A 22,203-nucleotide genomic window follows, 5' to 3' on the forward strand; every position below is an offset into this window, starting at 1 on the left:
AACCCACTTGCAGCTTTGTAAATAGCGCTCTCACCTGGCGAAATAATGACACTGCACTCAAAATTCAGCTCAGTCTCTATACGACTCCGTCTGCTGGTGGATCTCTCGTGTTTTCTGGTCAAACGCTCAGGAAAAAAAACGCAGCATGTCAACCCTCTCCATCACCAATGATTTCCCCGGGGATTCTTGATATGAAGGACTGAAACCCGGAGTGGATAAAAGTACTGGACTCTTAAAAAACAAAGCCTTTTGGTACAAAGTCTCTCTGTGGACTCTCTGCTAAGCGGACTTTGAAGAAATCGAGCCTCTGCTGCCAGTTTCCAAACTGAGCAAAAATATTTTTAACTCAGTGTTTTTCCGTCACCTGCATGAGGAGCGTATGATTGGAGAATAATAAGAAAATGTTGGAGTGGTTGATAGCCCTGCTAGCCAAGAAAATCGTCTTTTCAATCCAAAAAAATGAAGTTGCAGTCATTTATTTTGGTCATAGATATAATAAAAATCATCTCATAAAGTTGTTCCTAATGACTTTGGTTGTTTTTATGAGATATGAACTAAATATTTACCACAGTCAAGGTTGTACTGGAAATGACTAATGTTCTTGTTTAAAAAAAACATGGAAAATATCAGCATTCCTGCCACACCATTAGACTAAGCTGAGGAGAGGAACGAGTGGAGTCCTGTGTGTGGAGTGGAACACCCTGTTTTTGCCCTTGTAGTTATATTTTATAGTAATTTAATGAGATGAGTGAGCCAGATCGGCCTTCATCCATGATGGAAGAATTCCATCCCAGACTGGTAACTATTGGAAATCCTGTCGTAAATGCTGTATACAGACGAGCAGGTCCAGTCCCTGCTCCAGTTTATTTTTGCTCTAAATGAATTATATGACAGACCACAGGTACTTTTCGTCTGTTGTCTTGGAACTACAATGCACTTATAGATATGAGCTAAGATAAGTTTCTCCCTGTCCTCACTAGCCTCACTATTGATTTCCAACAGTTGATTTTGCTTATGACTTGCATAATATTTGAGTTCCATGAGTCATAAAAAGGAAATATCCTTTATTTGTCGTGTGGATACTGCTCCTCAGACAGAATGGAAGCGTGGTCAGGAAGTTTAAGAATTTTTGAATCATATATATATATATATATATATATATATATATATATATATATATATATATATATATATATATATACACACACACACACACACACACACACACACACAACCAAAATCAACCTGCACCCTTAACTTTGATCTGAAACCTGTGCTCTTTTTACTGCCTTTGTATTTGGACCTGTGTTTTCTGAATAATAAGCTGCTCACTTTATCTATGTATGATTGTGTTTTAAAATGTGAAAGTCACTCCTTCTTCATCCGTCCTGGGTTGAATAACATCCGCACTTGAAGACACATGTTCATTGTTTAAGCAGGGGTTGTCGCTTCTACCGGAGTAAATCATGATCTGCCAGACTTCAGTGCTCTTTCATGGCTTCACGCACACTCCTTTCGTAAGTTGACTCACTCTGGCGTGACTCCTGAAATGGGAGAGGAGGAAGTGAGTGGGACGTTATCCGGTAGGACGGTTGAAGATTTGAGGGCTTCAAGATGAGGGCATGGTGAAGCCACATTTGATCTTTGATACAGTCAAAATACGTGGAGCAGCGACTGCCGGATGAATGACGCACCTGTGTGGCGTTCCTTTGTTCCGCCGGGGTCTGTATCAAGTGCAGTGTGGTGCGATAGACTGTGCTAACAACGTGTCAATTGTCTTGCAGTGCACAATATCCTGCAGTAAAATCACTGCGATTTTACTCCTTATAAAAATAGATTGTCTGCACTTGTTAGTGCTAATGAAAAAACGATCGCTACATGCCACAGTTTTAATCATTAAGCGTGATTGCTGGGGCCTGAATTGACAGTTTGAAGTGTGAACATAGGTCTTTGCTGTTTTGTTGCCTGCCTGAGGCCAACTTTTATTTCCGTGGTGTTGGCAAACCCTGTACTAACTCAGACGCACTGCCTGCTTTCTCCATGCCCAAGACACAACAGTTACCTGGGAGACTATATAAACCAGCAACAACAATATCCTCTGTGATGCAACAGGGGCTGGGTGAGAACATCCAGTCTGTGTTACTCCTGCACTCAATCTTTCAATCGCTGTGTGAACCCAGAACAGTTCACCTCTGGTGGTTTTCTTGGACTGATCGTGAAAAGTATGTCCCCTGTAAAAGTATTAACTGCACCCAATTTGACGGCTGTAAAAGTCTCCTCGGTGCAGAAGGATATGTTAATCGAGAGGCAAATTTCTGTGGTTGCTGGAAGCCAGCACCGACCAGACTGCTGTGATCGTAGCATAAAAGCAGCAGCATCATCACGCAGGGCACTGCCTTAATACAAGCAGTGTGTGTGTGCGGGCGCGCGCACGTGTGTGTGTGTGTCTGAGATGGTTATCTTAAAAGAGTAGCTGTGATGCGGCTGTGTCAGCCTCCCAGACAAGACAAGCCAAAGATAGAGATATGAAGGCACACGGATGGTTCCCACTGCTGACACACTTATCAAGTAAGACAGATGATGATGGATTTTCAGGATCAAACTGGATCGGCAGAATTGAAAAATAGAGATGTGATGACGATTCTTGTTATAACATTGGTAGGGATGCTAAGATCTGGATTTTCCCTGCCGATCACCAATACCGATCACTGATACCGATAACATGGATTGACAATGAATTTGTAATCAAAATGATGAGACCTTCTGTATACATGATGCGAAAAAAAACATTTTCATTTAGATATCATCTAGACATTAGTTTCCACCTCTTCAAGGTGGCAAAAAATAGAAAAACTGTGCTGAATGCAGCAATTATTCTGTCAAAAGGACGACTGAACAACGTTTAATTTGATGTGTCTCAGACGTATCAGGTGAATCTCTAGAGACTGTGCTATGTCTGTGAAATATTTACATACTGTAACGCAACTCCGAGACAGAGAGCACTGCATTTATGAAAGTTTTCACTCCGGACGTTTTTAAAAGCTTCAGATTCAGGCTGATGAACGCTGCACCTGACTCCAAAACAGCGTCGAATCCAGTTGTTTCTGTCTCCGCGTAAACAACACCTGAGAAAGGCTGGTCATCTGGCTCTGTGAAATTACTGATTATTTTTTTATCACTCAGAATGTCACGCTCGGACCGGCGGGTGTTGCTAAGCGTCAGCTGCGCTAACATCCTGCTGCTGAGGAACCAGTGGTCTCACTTTCATGAACCCAGAAAACTCTGTGTTCCGTCAAGTGCTGGCGCTTTAAATGGCGTGTTTAACTTGAAGGTGCTTCCCTGCGCAGCATTTTCCAGTGCATGTGCTGCAGGAGGCTAACTTTACATGACAGATTGAAAGAGGCTCCACAATGAGCAGCAAGTAGGGAGGAGCAGATGCATCATAACTAGCAGGGCTTCATCAAAGCGCCGGCTGTCACATGTGACCAGTTGTTGTGATCAGCAATGACAGGTAGCGATCGGCATCCACCGATCACCCTGAAATCGGCCGATCATGATCAGTGACCAATCAATCGGTGCATCCCTAATCATCGGGATTTTTCTGAGCCCAATAAATTGTCTGAAAGGCATTTTTTATGTAGATGTTTTCATGCGCTCAGTGTTTGTGTGTAAATCGCGCCACTGTTGCCCGTGTAAATACAAGAATAACACAGCAACAGGCCTTTCCTAACTTTTAAATTGTTGCGTAGGCACATTTCTTTTTGATTACCTTGCCTCATCAATCATGGTTTATTGCTCGGTGATCTGCAGATGGCAGCCTCGTTCTTGGCACGCTGCAGTGATGTGTGACTCTGCAAAAAAATGCATCATTCGGGGAGTATAATTCATATCCGAGCTAAGCAGCAATTTAACAAAACTGTGTTTCCAAAACAAAATGAGTCACCAATTCTGGAAGAAGAAGATCAACGTCCGCCCTGTCACACTGCTGCCGGCACAGCCATGTCCTAATCTCTCCGAAATGAGTGGTTTTAAAGCGAGTTTGCGCCGAAGTCTGCGATAAGACTTTCCACCAGGCCTCAGTGCTGTGATGTTCCCGTGCTCTTGTGGGTCCCCATCTGATTCTGATCAGAGTTTTACTGCGGCGCTCCGAGATGTATGAGCTCGGAGCCTAACAGGCACATTCACTAGCAGGCGCATAAAAGAGGGGGTATTGAAAGCCGAGACATAATTATTAAATGTAAGTTGGAATATTATTTTTATTACGAAGCTAAACAAGCGCGTCTCCACCGCGACGCACATCAAAGATGTCTGTGCGACGACTAAACCGCCGAGTGGAGGTTATATGCTCCAGGCTTAATGGAACACAAATGTGGCTTATATGTGTGAGAGCAAGGAAAGTGTGAGGTCTTCAAGTGTCACCGTACGTGTTGGGCTGCGCTGCTCCCCTCTGTATCTACATGTCTGGGTATGTTTCTCGCACATGTGGCTCTCCTGAGTGCGCGCCTTTGTCTCCCCAACTTCAAGTGCAGCGCTGTCTGTCACTCTCAGACCATTCATTAGAGCTCTCTGTCATGTGGCGGAACGCCTGCAAGAATGGAAAATCAATTATTTCTCAAAGATGCCAACAAATCGCAACGTCTCCTTTGGTCTGCTGACTTTTCCATAGGTTGGGTGGTGCGGATTCATCATTCTACACGTATCTGTCATCATCCAATAAGATGCATATTATGCTACTCTTTAGCTTTAGACTTTAGCTCTAAGAAGCTAAGTCTCTAACACTGTTGTCGAAACAGCTTTTAATTACATGGAAACTTACGTGGAGACACAAACACTTGCTCCCAAATCTACTCCTTTATGGGTTTGCACTGAGTGAGTGATTGCAGTAAGGAATTCATGATGACATGGGCCTTTTGTTACATTTGCATCGTTTACATAGTTTCCATCCCCATGGAGAGACAGGATTTTACATATTTATATATATATACAGGGGTTGGACAAAATAATGGAAACACCTTAACCCTTTTTTTGCTTTGCTTTGCTTTTTTTGTAAGTGCAGGAGTTCCTGGTCCACTGATCACACTGACAACAACAACAAACATGGAGGAATCCCCTTGTTTGTTTCACTACACAATGGCCAGGGTTTCCATTACTCTGAATGTACATGAAATTCTTATACAAATATTTTCAAGACATTAAAAGAGCTTTAGTTTAAATAAGGTGATATAAAAACTTGAATATAGCCACCATCCTGATTTATTGTGCTATTGTCAAACTGATGCAAAGTAAACAATATTTTGTTGTTTAAATGAATGTATGGGTCCATCATTTATTCAGTAATATAACAAATTCTTTCAAATTGAAAAATGTGGCAAATATTCTTACTCGATTAAAATGCGATTAATTGAGATTAATCACAGACTTTCTATTTAATTAGATTTTTTTTTAGTCGAATCCCACCCCTAATATATATATATATTAGGGGTTGGACAAAATAACTCTCCGCCAAGCCCCATCATTTGACAGTGGGAGCACGATTGGCTGCCCCTTGACCTGGACAGTGATAGGAGCATGTGGACAGGACCGATCGCAGTGGTCATTGGTTGACTTCAAAGTATGTTTTTGGTGACACCTTAATTGAGGGTTTCAACTGGTTGGATTAATTGTTGAGGCATCTAAAAGTCGAGGTGATGTTGTAACTGATGATATAAGACCTGTCATTGTTGTGTTTCAGCCTCAAGTGTATCACATGAAGCCTGCATGATACCGGTGCAGCCCTTTGATATAGTCACAACTGGGGCTTTGATGAACTCTGTGCGGAGCTGACAGACGCGCGAGCCTGCTGGGTGTTTTACCCACTTTCCTCAACCCCTAGAATTTTCCATCATGGAAAGCTTGATAGCCAGACACTCTGACTCCTGCATTAAGTTTGACACGTCGCATTTTAGTATGATGAAAGACTACAATCCTGTCCAATCGGTTTCCATCTTGCTTATCTGAGAAACCGTGAAGAACTTTTAGTTTAAACGCTAATGTGAAATCTCTCATGTTAGCATCGAGGCGCTAACATTTGAGTTGTATTTTTTTTGCCTTTGAACAGTTAATAGAAAATATATGATTTGCAGAGTAGAAGTTAAACTTTAATGTTTTACTGACGTCGCATTTCTGCAGCTGTTTTAATGTCAAATCATGAAGATGAAAAGAGATGAAACGGTTCCCACGTTCTGTGAGGTGTCCTTGTCGCTCGTGGCTTGTTCTGTCCCTATTGCAGCAATTGGAACTGCAATGAATGGGACATTTAATATTGCTCTGCTTGAGGCTGTTACTGGACTCTGTTGGGCCCTTTATAAAGGAAAAAATGAAGTGCTGTAAGTGAGACAAATCAAGCTTATAACTAGATTTTTTTTTTTAAATCAATTATTATTACTTTAATTTTCCAACGGATGTACTCACATGATCTCGGAAATAAACTTTGATTCAATTTGTTTCTCTTAAGACGACAACTTTGATCGTCTGACTCGGAGTTCTCAAGAGCATGTGTCATCGAAACCAACCTCGATGATTTGTCACGCGTTCTCCTCTTTCAAGGTGTGAGGCCTGCTTTTTTTTCTCATCAAACCAGAGGCCAAGTAAAGCGATCGCATAGTGAAGTATCGCTGGTGGTTTCGAATGTCCCCCACACAAATCAACTGGCTGAAAAGTAGTCCATGCTGTTCGCAGGAACATTGGACTCATACAAATATGGAAAAGTACTGCACCATCCTCTATCTCCTGAGGATGCTCCATGACCGTGATGGTCTGGCAGAGTTGTGACTCTATTGTTTGATAAAATGGACCGTTATAACTTTGTCTTTCAACAGGAAATGTAGCATTGATACTTGGCCCTCAACGGATTATCTGATTTTCTCCATTCGGTCACCAGAGTAAAAAAAAAATCTGTTAACCGTCCAACATTGATTCTGCTAAACCAGTTTTGGAATTTAAAAGGTTGATTAAAAATGTAACTGGAGGAACATTAATCTGTGTCCGTTTTGAAAAAAAAAAAAAAAAAAAAAAAAAAAGCATTTCAAATAAATGTTCAGGAACTGTATGTAGCTCAAGTTCTGTAACACTACCGCCACCTGCTGTCCTAATCAGCCATTTTGAATATGATATCATGTTAATGATAGTTTCAGTACTAAGAGTATCTAAACACATATCAATTAAACTGGGTGGAAATCACCATGGGTTGGAATGAGCTGCTTGGTGGAGGTCTGCTTTTCTACTTGCCTTTATATTCTGTAGCCAAAAAGCTCATGTTTGACACGACTTAGTCTTTAATAAATAAATTGGATTATATTAAACTACCTAATTGACAGCAGTTGAAATGTAGCTGTGGCTCTGATGCCTGAAATGTGAACCAAAACATGTATTTTATTACCCTTCCACCTAAATGAACTGCTAAGAAAAACAAATTTATGAGTTCAGGGAGAACAATAGTGGCGTGCGTGATGCATATGGATTTCCTTAGAGAGTCTAAGTAAGGAGGTTGATCTCAGTATTTACTTGCGGACATGGGAAGAGATCAAACAAAGACCCGGCCTTCCACTTCTGGTGTCCCTGTCAACACTTATTTTCACTTCTGATTTCATTGTTCTTCTTCTCTTGTCCTCCTAAACTTGTTAATGTACCCTTCCTGTTTTTGTGTCACCACAAAGTGGTGCTGTCATCAGCTGGGCTTTGGCTTTCCATGCCGTATTTTGGAGTCCATAAAGCAAAACAGACATTGCCGTTTGCTGTGGGAGGTGGCGCTGCAACCGTGCGTGACTCGGGATATTTATATTTGCTACGATGTCTTGGCAGATATTTGTTCTCATCGCTGCGTCTTCCCTCCTACAGAGGACCTGGATGACTTGCGGATGGAGGGAGTGACGGGTCTGGCTCCATCCGGCTGTAAGTTCAGTCAGGGACGCAGCTTCTATCAGGCTGAACCACAGGCCAAAGTCACCCTCAACATCTGCTCTCGCTGTGCCAGGTAACTGCTGCACCCATGCATCACATTTGTGAAGAGTCAAACCCAATACTGTAGTTAGTATTTGACAAGAGGAGTTACGTTCACTCCACGTCTCTTTCCACCGTGTTCCTGCTCAGTTTTGGCTGACCGTGTGCTGTCCGTCCCTCCAGTGGGTTTTTTTGTCCATTAAATTTGCTGAATGATTTGTGATACTGGTTTTATGAAACTGACCGAATGACCTAAATTAAATATTTTGCTGACTTAAAGCAGGGCCTCAGTCCCACAGTTAGTCTGGATCCCACACCTTTCCTCAACCGTAATGCTACCCAGTGTACTGAAGAAAGGTCATCTCCATCCATATTGCTGTTCCGCAGGATCAAATTCTCTCTTCCGTTTCTTGGTTCTCGGTGAAATTCCCACTGTCTTTCTTTAAATGACTATTGATCCAAAACACGCTAGGATTCATGAGTTCATGTCATCTAGAGTTAGCAAGATGAAATGTCAACTTAACGTAGTGTGAAGTGCGGACATCCATTTTCGAGAAATTAACTTTAAAAAAACAAATATGATCAAGACATTCTCACACCTGAGGTGTCGCATGTTGACTTTGCAATGCAGCCAAATGTTTCCCATCCAAAGGAAGGATTGACGTATGCTCCTAATCTTAATCCCTTTCTTTTATATGACACACAGAAGGTGACACATGCTTCAATTGATCGCCTAATCCGTCAACACCCAACGCAGACTGCTGACTACCGTGGCTCAAAAGTCCACTTGAAAATAGTTGACCATCAACACCATAGGAGTGAGACTATGATGATATAGCACTTGTCCAGAACACTCCATTTGGCTTGTTCCTTATGCCTACAGTTATATTTTTGTTTGTTTGTATTGATAAACTAAACAGGTTTGTTTAAGATGCTATAAATGGAAAGTTTACAGTGAAACCAACCCCTTTCAGTTTGAAACAGAGCAATTTGAGTGAGCTTCCCAATGTGTTAACTTTAACAACAACAACAACTTTGAAAATACATAACATTTATTTTTTCAGTTTGAGGCATAGTTTTACACTATAGTTATGCAGGATTTGATGATTGTAGCTGCACAATAGGCCCCTTTAAAGGCATGTAGCTCGACTCTTGATCTCCATATCACTCTGCTAACATTATCGCTCCTCACACTAGCTCCACTGTTTGATACAACGTGAGTCATCACTCGGACGTGTCTAGTGCATCCACTGATTTACGACATCAGTGAATCGCTCGTGTTTCAGAGGCGGGTGCGATGCCACAGGCAGGTGAGGGCAGGAGTCTTCATCGATGCCAGTCCTAGATATAAGACACACACCAGCCTGCATGACTTCCTCTGTTTGGGGTTTGGAATTTGTTTGTTCCCTTCTCTTCTTTTCTTTCTCTAAAAATCCTTATCAGTTGTGATGCATGCGCCGGCGGTGGGATCTTTTCAAATGTCTCGCAGGAGAATGAATGCTATCGGTTGTTTGTTTGTCAGTAGATTATCTCTACATGTTGCTATGTGCATATCAAAAACTCAAACATCTGCTCTTCCAAAGCTTTTGATTTAAATTGCTTCTGCGTCTTCTGTTTCCTGACCACCAACTTTTAGTGCCAGATGATTCCTTCCTTCTCGTTTTTTAGTAAATAGTAGGACTATAAACAGTGCTGCACGCAGGCTATGGCTCTTGTGCCTTGCTAGAGACACTGGGCTCTGAAATCGTGGCTTGTACAGAAGTTTACACATGCACACACACGATATGTTCACCAATCTCCACATAAAACATGTGCGTGCAGGTCCTCAGCACGCATCCACTCTCAAAGTGCTTCTGAGAGCAGAAGACGTTGAAGGCAGAGGTCAGGAGCCTTCTGGGTGACGAGAGCGGAGATTAAATGTGGAGTCTATTAGCATCGAGATACATTTCAAATGTGGTTCAGCGTGTTGCCAGCCTTGACTTCTTGCTTTCAGTGAGCGATGTGGCTCCTAACGCACATTTATTTCACACCTGTAGACAGTACATTTGTACAGATGTGTGACCATACACTTTGAAGCATGTCCTCAGCTTGGATTTATTCAGCCATAAAGTTCAGGGCTGTGCTGAAGTGTGGTTTTTATGATATCATCTCTGTTAAGTGGGTTTTGCGGCCTTGCATGGATCATTGAACACTGTCCCGAGTTAGACAAGAATTACCACTCGTGCAAATACACATGGTTCCATTTTTTGCTGCCCTTTTATTTCAGACAGAGAAATGCATCTGAGTTTTCAACCCTCAGCTCTATGTTTTTCCACCTAAGTCACTGAACGGGATGTGAACAAGAGGGGTACAGTTAACACAAGACTTGGCTGTGTATCTTCATGCTGGGGTCATGGTTCAGTTCACGCTTCCCCCAATTAAATAGAGGGAAAGGAACTATAAATACCAGCTGCTAATTTTGTGTTTCCTTATGATCTGGTGTAAACACACTGTAGATTTAGATAAAAAGTGCCAGACTTATGTATAATAGACTGTTCAAGTTATAGAACTGATTCATTGATTTAATATCTGATCAAGACCCATGTTTAATCTTCTTACTCCAAAACCTTATGAAAGGACATGAAACCATGTGCTCATTGCAAAGATATTTATTTGTCATTGAAATGTCCTACCAACTGCAGAACCAGGTGCAAGTCATATTCATCAAATTTATTAAAGAAGAAAAGGAAAAAAATACACTTGTTGAGACAACTGGAAAACTCAATACAATTCTGAATAAAATAAATATAATAAAACCATGTCTAAATATCATAAAATAAAAATAATATGTTTTATTTAAACAACAAAGGAGATATAAGTGAAGTGTAAATAAAAGTATCGCCATTTCAAAACTGCTTCAGTAGGTGCTTTCATGAACAGTTTTTACTGTTGGGGCAGCATCACTTTCCTTATCATTTTTTTCTTTTCAAGAGCTTCTCCGTAGTTGTTAAGTATTACAGATTTGCAGATGTCAAGTCAATGCAGTGACTCACTACTGCCACCATATGTGGCCAATGTATTAAAATGGAGCGTCTCGTGGGCCAAAGGTGTAAAAAAAAAAAAAAAATTAGCGACCCTCTAGGAGGCGCTCGCGGCCCAACCATGGGCCTGGCCTAGTGGTTAAGAATCACATTGATCTGTCCATTAATCTCACTGTCTAAGAAGATCAAGTTTATTCCCCAGCAAGGTATACACATCGCCATTGTCATTCAGTGCTAGCTTGGTCTCCTTGACAAGAGTTTTGTCAAGACCTCTATTTCCGCTTCTAAACTACCGGTTCATCAGGATCAGGGTGTGTCCACCTCCATTATGAGAAGACTTGACTTTCCACTTTTCTCTCACTTGCTACCCAGAAACAGAGATGGTGAAGGGAGTGCTTGCTACCATCCACCGGTTTCTGAGATCATGACTTGATGTCACATTTTACTGGTATTAACTAAGATGATTGTTCCAACCTAATTAGATCCTACGTCATTTTCTGAGCTGATTTTCCATGAAACGCTCGGCTCATGAAACTGACCGATCGGACATTCCATCTGGTTCCTGGAAGTGTAAAGTGCCATGTGGCCTATGTGTTGTGGGCATGTCTTTGTCTCTCGAATCTACATGAGCCCAGTCTGTTCTTTTAATGGCCATATTCCCCAACCACAAATACGTCCCAGATCTGAAGCATTGTACGCAAATGTTGTGCTCCAAGAAAACGGATGGATCTCCCACAAACCTCTTTCAGGCGCTTAGTTCTCATTAAATTAATTGCTTTCATATCAGGAATGCACTGAGCGTCTGGAGATGAGGCTAGAAGCTGCATTGTTTGGTGAGTGAGATCGCCGTCGATGGGAGTTTAAATGCTTGCGTGGAGCCCATTAAAGGGAATCGCAGACAAATTCGGGGGAATGATTTTATTGTAATGAAATATGGTTTTTAAAGCTGTGATCTGTTTTGAATAGAATAGAGGAAGTCAGAACCTTGAGGCCCTGCAGTGACAAAGAGGATGAAACTGTGTACAATGTAAAGATGTGTTGACAACATGCAGCAACAAAAGCTGTTTTAGAAATCCAAGTAGCAATGATCCTGAAAGACAAATGTACAAATGCCATCTACATATAGGCAAAGGCTAAGCATGGTGTGTGATGTCTTTAACAGCTCGCTTCAGGTGCTGAACTGTTTCCAGTTGAGAGGACACAGTAACTTTTCCCCTTCGACATCTTCTGCTGTGGCTCTGATAAAAACATTTCACTGCAGACAAAATATGTCCAACAAGTCTGCCTCAATGATCTCTACCATATCCTGAATATCCCTGCTACTTTTAGTCTTGTCTTCAAAGTGTGCTGGCACATTTGGATGCTGGAATTCATTTCATCCTTGTTACTTAAGATTTTTTTCCATCACGTTTCACAGTCATTGATGCCTTTATTTTGGCATGGTGGCCCTTCACAACAAACAAATTTAACCTGCAACCTCTGTTGTAGACAATCAGCAAGCATGTGATCATTGTCTTTCTTTCCAGCTCAGTTCGTCGCTTTGGTTTTTCTGTGGAAAAATTGCAGACTCACTCAAGTCATAGTTTTTGAATGTTATTGACCCTAATGTTCAGGGCCCAAAAATAATGTGGCCGCAATTGTTTATCTATCATCAAATGGGATGTCATTTTATGTGACTCTCAACCTGGTTGTACTCACCATAGAACTTCAATCTTTCAGTGCCTTGAAGGCTCTGCCAAAACTTTGGGATGTGCCTCCATTTGACTCCAAGTATCATGTGGGGGAGGTGTTTCTCAACACAGCATTCTTTTTGGCGGGTCGTACTGCAAAACTGTACGATGACCTTTTTCACCGAGCAAGGTGAATTGAACTGTAAAACACATGCCACTAAAAAAGGTTTACAATTCTGGCGAGGTGTGGGATTTTTCTCTCCTCTGTGCAGATTTTCTCATGAACTTTTTTGGTAATAATACATTCAAAGTTGGTCTGGATGCTGAGCTTGCGTGTGGTGTGTGTCTCAAGGTTGCAGGGAGACAGTCTCCCAGAAAGCAGAGCTGATGAAGAACGCAGGCCTCATATATCTGAACAAGCCGTACCTGACATCTCATGTAAGTAAGGGATGGTTTGCTTTCCCCTCACATTCTTGTGGTCTCACGCTGTTGCGTGACTCTTCTCCTCTTGTGTGTCTGAAGCAGCTCCATTGCCTGGGGTGGACGTGATGGCGGGACGTCTGCTGGAATGCGAGGCCCTGTCTCACGTATCAACCTCTGTAAGTGTCCTCCCTGCATCCATCACCGAACAATTAAGATCGTTTTACAGCCATCAATTACCTCGTCGCGCTCTCCTCCTTCTGTCTCTTTTGTCTCTGACGGCGCTCGTAACCACCTGGAGCGTCTCTCTTGAGATGAACCATATAAGTTGATAGCGGTGAATAAGTGATACCTCTATTTCAAATCCTCCTCTCTGGGTACAAATAAGAGGGCTATCTAGTGACGCTCTGACAATAGAGGTTCATTTGGAAGTTGAATAGAAAAGACCAAAATGTTTTTGTGTTGCTCCAGTCCACGCTCTACTTGAAGGCTTGCATGATAACCCAATCGTGAGACCAAAAAAACAAAACTCATATGCTCTTAATAAAGCCGGCAACCTTGTTACCAGCATTCACTGAACAAAAAAAAAGCCAGATACCTTTTTGATAATTACCCGATCTAAGTGTTAGACAGGCTTTTACTGTATTTTTTTAAACAGAAGGAGACAGGGTTGGAGCCGAGGCTTTCTGCGTGTGTGAAGCAGATGCAGGAGTCTAGACTAACTGGGAGCAGACTTCTGAAGCCTGACGGCCCTGTTGAACCTGGGCGAGTCTGGTGTCAGCTCGGTACACCAAAGAATGCCTGTAGTGCGGCGGGGGGAGAAAAAAGCAACTGTAAATTCTGTTTGAAATCCCCAAACTCAAAAGCCGAGAGAGGTTATTGCTCAGATTATTGTTTACCTGACTGGTTCCCATCCATTAAACCTGTTGTTTGCAGTCTCTAATATGAAAGAACTAATCCCTCCATCCCTCCTTTGTTCTATATCTCCGTCGGTTCATTCCTGTCTGGCGTCCTTAAAAACGTGGCACTAATGTGTCCCATATGTATAATCGCAAGTGCAAATGTCTCCCGTCACCTTCTGTCGCTAATGTGGTTGTTTTGATTTTAATTGCTTATGTGAAGCTCTTTCTGAAAGGCATATGCAATTTGTAGTAGCCTGTTGGTGTTAACTGGTCCTTTGGGGGCTTGTTGGCCACAATCACTCAACAATATGGGGCAAAAAGGGAGGTTTTTGGGCTCGGTTGAAGCGGCGGACAGGGTCTGGGCAATTTGTTATGCATCAGTGCAGTGTATCAATATGTATCAGTGCTAAAAAGTAATGATGCCTACAGTGATGCTAACTTGTAAGTACAATATACAGCAGGCCTGGCCAACCCGCGGCTCTTTCCCCAGTTTCATGCAGCAAATGAGCCGCCAAACTGGCTGCGATTTTGGTCAAGTTGCTGTTGAGATGATTGTTTATACAGGAAATAAGACGAAAAAGTAAGAGGTATTCTGGCGAAATGTCAAAATATTTTCAAAAATATATAAGTCAAATAAATGTTGCACACATTGCTATCTATGCTGCTTGATATTTCAAGGAGGATCACGGTAAAATCTATTAATTTTAAAAATACATGCACAAGAGACATAGGCCGGACACGAACCAGCAACCTTGAGACACACAGGGATGTGCTTTAACCGCTATACTGCCGCTAAGTCACATGACCAGCTGTTCAGGTGAAGCCTTACAGCCTATTTGTAGGATATGGCTCTTTTCAGCAACACAGTAAAACAATGTGGCTCTTAGCCTCTGCCTCTCCTGCTACGGTATAGAGAATTTGTATTGGGAATATTCTTAAAAGAAAATAATGAAAGGGCAATTACGACTGACGGATTGGTCATCAGCATGGATGCGTGGTTGTCAAACTCAATTTTAAAAATCCTCTCTTATGGGCTGAACACATTCTATGCATGATAAACATTCATTAAATCCTTTGACAGGAATAATGTGTCTGAACAGAGCAGAATATCATTCATTCTTTTCATTGTGAAAGCGCTACATTTAGCGCACAAAGTACATCCACTTTCCATATTCCATCTAATCCCCTTTCTTCTGCATCATTTCCTCCGCCGAAGAGGTTAAAGGATCTGTCTGTCTGTTAATATGGCTTGAAAATGGATGAAATTATCAGGAAGTGTTGACAATGGCACAAGGAACAGATGATTAAACTTTGATGCAAACTCTGTGGTGCAGCTTCAGCTCCGGCTCTTATTCGTGTTTGGACTACTGATTTTATTTTCCTCTGTATGAATGAGAAATAAAATAAACAAGTTGGTTTAATAAAGATGAAGACGGTAATTATTTTCCCTTCTGAGCAGCAGAAGGGAGAAGTGTTTTTGGCCTTGTAGCAGGCAGTAATCACTATCACTTAGTGTCGGCTTGAGAGTCCGGGGGAGGAATTCCATTTCATCAACATGACGACTGATAAAATAACATAAAAGACGAAAAAGGCGATTTTTCATATATATTTCAGTTGTTTTTTTGGTGCTAGTCAATAAAAGGTCATTTTGTAATTGGTGTCTTGCTGAAGATGAATGAAGGCTGCCGACTGGTCCGGCACATTTGGGCAGTAAATGCTCGGCCATGTTGGAAAGTAAATAGCATTAATGGTTATTATTATGACTCTGAAGGGCCCCCTGCCTCTGCCAGCTCCTTCAGGTGTTAAATGCCTCATAAAGACAAATACTTTCCGAAAGCAAATTTCCCGAGAAATTCTTTCCTTCTGCGAGTGTGAAGTGATATGTTTTAATCAAATCCCTGCTTTACTCGTTTGGGTGCCACAGTCATAAAAAGTGCCAGGGGAAACCGTTCATTTGTCTGGTGGATGTGGGGAAAATGTGAGTGATGCAAAAGCCCTGTGTGTGTGTGTGTGTGTGTGTGTGATAGGAGCTGTTGTGATGGCTTATTTTTGTTTCCAGGAAATATTGCCAACATACCAGAGGATGTACTGTGAGGGTTTTGTGTTTGGCACCACAGTTTGTTATCCTGAATCCTGCTGTTTTTCCACGCTTAGCAAGTCTCTTCTTTATTTAGTTTTGGCTTGCGTTTGGCTTAAGTTCCAATATTTGCTGATTACCAAAAATACTTGCACCAGCTCTTTCACGTTTGGTGCTCATGCGACCGCATCTGGTTCTTGCACAAAGAGAATGTGGTGCTCACGCAACTGTGGCGTTCGCACACGAACAAGCTTATGTGTTGATCAGACAAGAGATACGCAATAATATTTGTCTGGCTTTTTCCTTGCATTTCTTGATAGTTATTTTTCTAGAGAAGTGGAGACTTGACTGTTGTGATAATAATAATATTGTGTGTAATATTGTGTTTTTCATTGATTGTCTTTGGTGTATGCTTTAGTTGTCATGTTGTAAACACCCAGACGCTCGTCTCATTTCAACTTCTTTATTGAGACTTTATTGAGAACTACTCACGATGAACAAGTGTATCTTTATTTATTTCATGTCTAATCTTAGAATTTATATTTCTAACATTGCTACAGTCTGTTTGTCCGCACTTTTACCTGCTGCCCTAATCTCTGTCTGGAATCTCAAACTGCACTTGTCTTCTTGGCACGTTACTAAATTCCTTCTTTGCTGCTCCTCTGTGAACTGGAATATAATTTAATCACGCAGCCAAATGTTGTCAGTCTCATGTTTGCTCTTAGCCAAGAAGCACATGGTATTTTGCAGTAGACTTTGTGTTCAGTCCGTAAGATTTGCTATTTAATGTGAAGCTATGCTGGGTTTTGAAACAAGTCAGACCATCTCAGATCAGTCGCTGTTCCTTGTGTGTCGGGGCAGGTTGGACTTAACCCCAGATTGAGGGGATTGTAACTGCTGACCACACACATATAGCTACACACATGCCGGCCGTAAAGTATTTCACTTTCCTCGCTCTTGTTTGCTGCTAACATGGAATCAATTTTGAGAGAAATGAGATCCATGCTTCCTCGCTGGGCAGAAGAATCACCAGAGGGAATTTTCCCCCTTTTTCTTCAAGCTTCTTCGAGCTTAAAGGGATTATATAGCTTAGTGTTTGCGCCAATGACATTATTATACTCATTGTTTTCCCTTCTTTTCTCTCGTGGAACGCAATGTTGTGAAGCGTCCATAAAAAGTGAATTCGGCAACAGAAAAGACAATGTGTGATTTCAGCATACTGTGTTTAATCCCAATAATCCATTGTGTGATGTGTGTGTGTGTGTGTGTGTGTGTAATTCAGTTATGGGCGTCTGACTTCATGCAGACTGGCAGCATTGCGAGCCCAAAGTGAGAGGGCCCAGAAAGAGCAGCGGAGATGACGTCATGGAGGATTTAAGGGGTGCAACCAGAGGAAAGAAATAAAGTTAGGGAGCAGAATTCAGTTGTAAATTCAACCTTTTATGAAATGAGAGCTGTATTTAGGGATTGGCTCGTCGTGCTCGGTCACCACAGTTCGCTTCTGCCAGACACGCGGGATCAATCCCGGTGTCCCTGGGACTTATCACTGGATATAAGCTGACCTGGGCAAAGTGCGGCCCGGAGGCCATATGCAGCCCGATGCCTGTTTTTTCGTGGCCCTTGTGACCTCAGACTAAACTATAGACTGTAACTGATATGTTGTAATTTTTCTTTCTCTTTTAGTCATCACCACCACTTATAGCATGTTCTTGTTTTAAGACCACAATTTTCTTCTTTTCATTGCCCATTTTTTGTGTTTTTCTTGTTCCTCAAAATACATTGAAGGAATATTGAAAATATGTTTTGAAATGAAGTGTCTTTTTATCTTGAACGTCTGGTCCATAGTTATGTTGATTTATATTCATATTAAGAGGATATAAAATAAAATATTTCAATAGGTGTCATGGCATATTTACTCTTCTTAATATCCTTGCTCACATTTAATCTTTTAGGTTCATTTTGCCCTTGTTGCTTCAGTATGTATTTTGGCTATTTTCCCGTCATGTTTTGCAGTCATCACTGTCTTTCTTTTGATGATAGCCCCTCACAACCGTTACACTTGTGGCTCTTTAGGAAATAAAATTTCCCACCTCTGGACAGTGGTAGTTTTACATTGAATTGCTGGACAGGTATGCATGAGCTACCTCCAAGAGGTGTGAGGTGACTCTCAGTAAGTCTCCCAGTGTTGTATTAAAAGTCAATTCAGGTGTAAAACAAAAATCATCATCAAATCCAAATTTCACTAAGTGGACTGTTTGCTAAAATATTTAATACTCACCTTTTATTACTTTTTCATGTTTGCTGACTGCATGTATTTTCCACCAGACCACATTGATTGGGTTCCCCTCCACTTTCACTCGTATCTAGCTGTGCCTCCATGCTGCTCTACTCCCCTTCCACTGCTGCGGTCTTCACCTGTTATGTCTATATTTGTATTTCGTGTATAAGCCCTCAGTATGAAAATGACAGATTTATGTTTCAGTCAACAGGATGATTTGCGTTCTCCAGGCTCAGAGCCAACAAACAGGAATGTGTTTGAGCCTCCATTGCTGATAGTTAGACAGAAATGTTCTGAACCACCACTGTGTCGCCCTCCACATTTACTAAACAGGCTGCGCTGCATGCAGCGCGCTTTCATCTGCACTTGCTGTGGTTTCGCGTGTTTTTCTAAAGCCCATAAAATAATAATTGCCTCTTTTTCCAGCAGATATGGCTCAGATATTTCCAGCAATAGCTGAAAATTATATAAACAGTTAATTGAAGGGTCTCTCTTTTAATGTGACTTTCTCTCTTTTCTGTTCTAGCGTCAGGCTGTCTGGGACGCGGATCTGAAGGCTGCGAGAGGTGGGAGCTCTGTTGGGCAGACGGGCCTGCTACTGGGGGACTCCCTCTTTTCTAAAGAGCTGGAGAACATGGGCAAGCAGCTCGCCGGTAAGTCAGAGTTCCAGCGAACGTGCCACATCGTGTAAATCTGATAAGAGACGTGACTTTGGTCAAAACCAAAAATGCCCAGATGTGGCTTTTATGTCCATTTATAACCACTAATCTGACCACAGATCGGAATAGTCTCCCATAAGTTTTGCCTTTCATTCTGCTCTATCATGTGCTGAGAGGATTTTTTTCTCTCTTTTAAGTCATTTATGAAAGCATTACATCATTTTCAGATAACTGCTGAGCCAGCTTATTTTCAGCCGCCTACTATTAGCACCTTAGCTTTTCTTGATTCACAATGTTTCAGGGAAATAAAATTCATACATTTTGAGTCGATCCTGCAGCTCATATGTGAAGGAACTCATAACCTTAAAGAACCATCTGATAAACAGCCTGTATTTTAATATAGAGAGGGTAGAGGTCAGGCCGTCCCTTTACCATCACATGTAGAAGTCATGAATTTAAGTCCCCTCTTCATAACTTGATTCTACATCATAGTTAATTTGTTTGAATGGGCCATCCCATTCAATGTCTGCTCTCCATATGAGGTATTAACTTGTAGAGCTTATACAGACTCCTGCACTTGAGCCTGGGAGTATGACCAGACCTGGGCAAAGTTTGGCCCCGGGGGCCATATGCGGCCCCATGCCTGTGTTTTTGCGGCCCTCATGAGGTCAGACAAAAACTGTGCAACTTATAAGTCGGCATTTTTTCTGTCATTTAAAAAAAATCCTGTTTCCGTTTCTGCATTTCTTTTCATCTTTTCCTTTGTTTTAGTATTTTCCTCAAAAATGAAAATTCAAAATATATTTTGAAATAAATTGCCTTTTCATCTTCAATGTTTGGTCCATAGTTTTATGATGATTTCTTTTCAAATAAAATGCATGTAAAATTATTTTTTATTTATATTTGGTTTCCTGCCATATTTACACTTAATAGCCGTGCTTCCATCCAACCTTTTATGGTTTAGTTCGTCCTTGTTACTGAAGATCTTTTTCCGTCACGTTTCATAGTGATCGCCACCTTTCTTTTGGCGTGATGGCCCCTCCCAACAGTTACAATTTATAATGTGGCCCTTAAGGAAATTTAACTGCCCACCTCTGGGCTATACAGATGGTTAGGTTGACTGGTTGAGGAATAATAAAATCATTGCCTTCATAGTATTTATTGTCTGTATGGTGTGATATTACAACATTAATGTGTTAAGTTAATTCTTTTAAAGAGGCATCCTCAGGTATGAAGCAGAATTTTGCTACAAAAGCAGCTACTGACAGAGCAATATTTGGTAGGTCTGTTATTGAAGAAGAGGAAGACGGCCATTGAGGTTCATGGCTGTGTTTAGATAAAGGGAGACATGAAGCGGTGTAACTAGGGAGCATGCACAGGTTAGGTTAGGTTGAGGTGGAGGACTTGCTCTGCCAACCACTGGCTGGAAATGCCAGTGGTTACAACGCTGAAGTTCATAAATTCTTACTTTTATAAGTTCAGATATAGTGTTTCCTCTAGATGTCAGCATCATGGGTTATAATCTTCAAGGCTTCAGTAATCGTGATTTAAGCCCAGTTTCCATCTGAGGGTCATTTTTGTGGTCTTCTTTGATTAATTACAGTCAGGAAATGAGAGGAAGTGAGTCGACTACGGTGAAATGATGAGTGGAGTTACTCAGCGCTCAGGTTGGGCAAAGGCAGAGAGAGCTGTGCTGTTTTCTGACCCCACTTGTACAGTATGTATCTAATAGTAGCTTTCTACTTGATCACATCGCATCCTGTTTGTGTTGAAAGAAGTAACACCTGTGCGTCACTGGTGAAGAACTTCGACTGTAAGTTGCGTGGGAGAAATGTGCTTGGTGAATTACAGGAAGGCTTAAGTGTGATGTTTCTACTTTGGACTAAATGATGATTCTATTCAAATCATCTAATATGTAGGTGGGATACAACCTTACAACCGGGGCACTAGGGTGTTTGGGACTGATCTGTACTGTTGTGAAAAGGACTGGTCTATCATGCTGAGCACTGTGTATCAATGAACATCAATATTAGTGGAGCATTTTAACATTATAAGCTCCAAATCTAAAGGCCTTGCATGAGCTCCTTTGTCCCCTCAGCAGTAAAGGAACTTGGCTGTTACTGAAGCGTTCTGTGAAGTCAAACATGCAGATTTTGGCTGGTTTGTAAGATTTAAATTAGGTTACATGCTCATGATAATCTTGAACCTTTACAGCTGATTCAAGCAAGCCACAGGCAGATAAAGCAGTGGGTCTGGGATCATACATCTAAGCTCAGATTTAAGTCTAATGAACAAGCCAAACTACAACTTTAGGCGCCCCACCTACCTCCCCCTTTCATCCAGAGCAGTACCGTGTGTGTTTTATTAAGGTTAAAGAATCACAGACTCACATAAAGTGTGAGGTGCATACATGATAGTGAGAACAGCGAGGCTGGACAGCAAGCACTTCAGTGTCTGTAGCCCATAACTATAGCTTTCTCTTTATATATATAAAAAAAAGAGCAACATAAGAGCTGATCAGGAACTCAAAACCAATTTAATCATGTCTGGAAAAAAAATGAAACCTGCTGGTCCATTGAAAAGATCTCAAAACACAGTTTAGGGAAGCTTTTATACAAAGTAATTTTCCAGGAAAGTGATTCACATTCGCATGACCTTTCTAGTTTTTCACAATCCCAATATTTATGTGTGAATTATGGTCTGTTTTGAACACATTTTTGTCCGGAAAAATGGTTTATAAGAAGCACGGAAGACTTTTGTGGAATGAATCTTTCGATTTATTTGATGCGACAGACATGCATCTTCTCCAGAGGTTCTTGTAACTGATGAGTCATTTTCTAAAATCATGAGCCAAGCGTCAACTTCCAGGATGGTTTGTTGAAATTCTGATCTCGGGAAAAACAACCCACAAGTCCGTCTCAGGGGTTGGCAGCGCTGCCTCGCACACAACCAAAATGTTTTTGTGACTACCAGCAAGACAAACAAATGTGTGTTTTTCATGACTCACAGTTGAAAAAAATCATCAGCCGGTGATTGCAGCAGTGTAAATAAACATCCCAGCAAGAAGGTTTGACTCATTTCAGGGTCATTTTGGCTCTTCAAGTATCATCCCAGCTCCCAGTAAATATTCTCTGTAATCCACCCCTTGACCTTATCAGTCACGTTAGAATCAGAATTGAATCCCTGTCTAAATTGTAAAC

The 22,203-nt window shown here is 41.4% G+C and overlaps 1 protein-coding gene across 4 annotated transcripts in view; it reads left to right on the forward strand.

Annotated features, from left to right (window-relative positions):
- The window catches only part of c3h8orf34 (chromosome 3 C8orf34 homolog), a 55,064-nt gene that overhangs the window by 21,887 nt on the left and 10,974 nt on the right, over positions 1-22,203 (forward strand). Inside the window, exons 8-11 of one of the 4 annotated variants that reach the window (XM_053858504.1) lie at positions 7,840-8,011; positions 13,020-13,105; positions 13,190-13,266; positions 18,871-18,997. In XM_053858504.1, coding sequence (XP_053714479.1) covers positions 7,840-8,011; positions 13,020-13,105; positions 13,190-13,266; positions 18,871-18,997 — 462 coding nt within the window. The remainder of the gene's footprint in view (positions 1-7,839; positions 8,012-13,019; positions 13,106-13,189; positions 13,267-18,870; positions 18,998-22,203) is intronic. The other 3 variants (XM_053858505.1, XM_053858506.1, XM_053858507.1) reach the window with 3 other exon arrangements.

The sequence above is a fragment of the Synchiropus splendidus genome, chromosome 3, assembly GCF_027744825.2.
Source record: "Synchiropus splendidus isolate RoL2022-P1 chromosome 3, RoL_Sspl_1.0, whole genome shotgun sequence".
NCBI lineage: Eukaryota > Metazoa > Chordata > Actinopteri > Syngnathiformes > Callionymidae > Synchiropus > Synchiropus splendidus.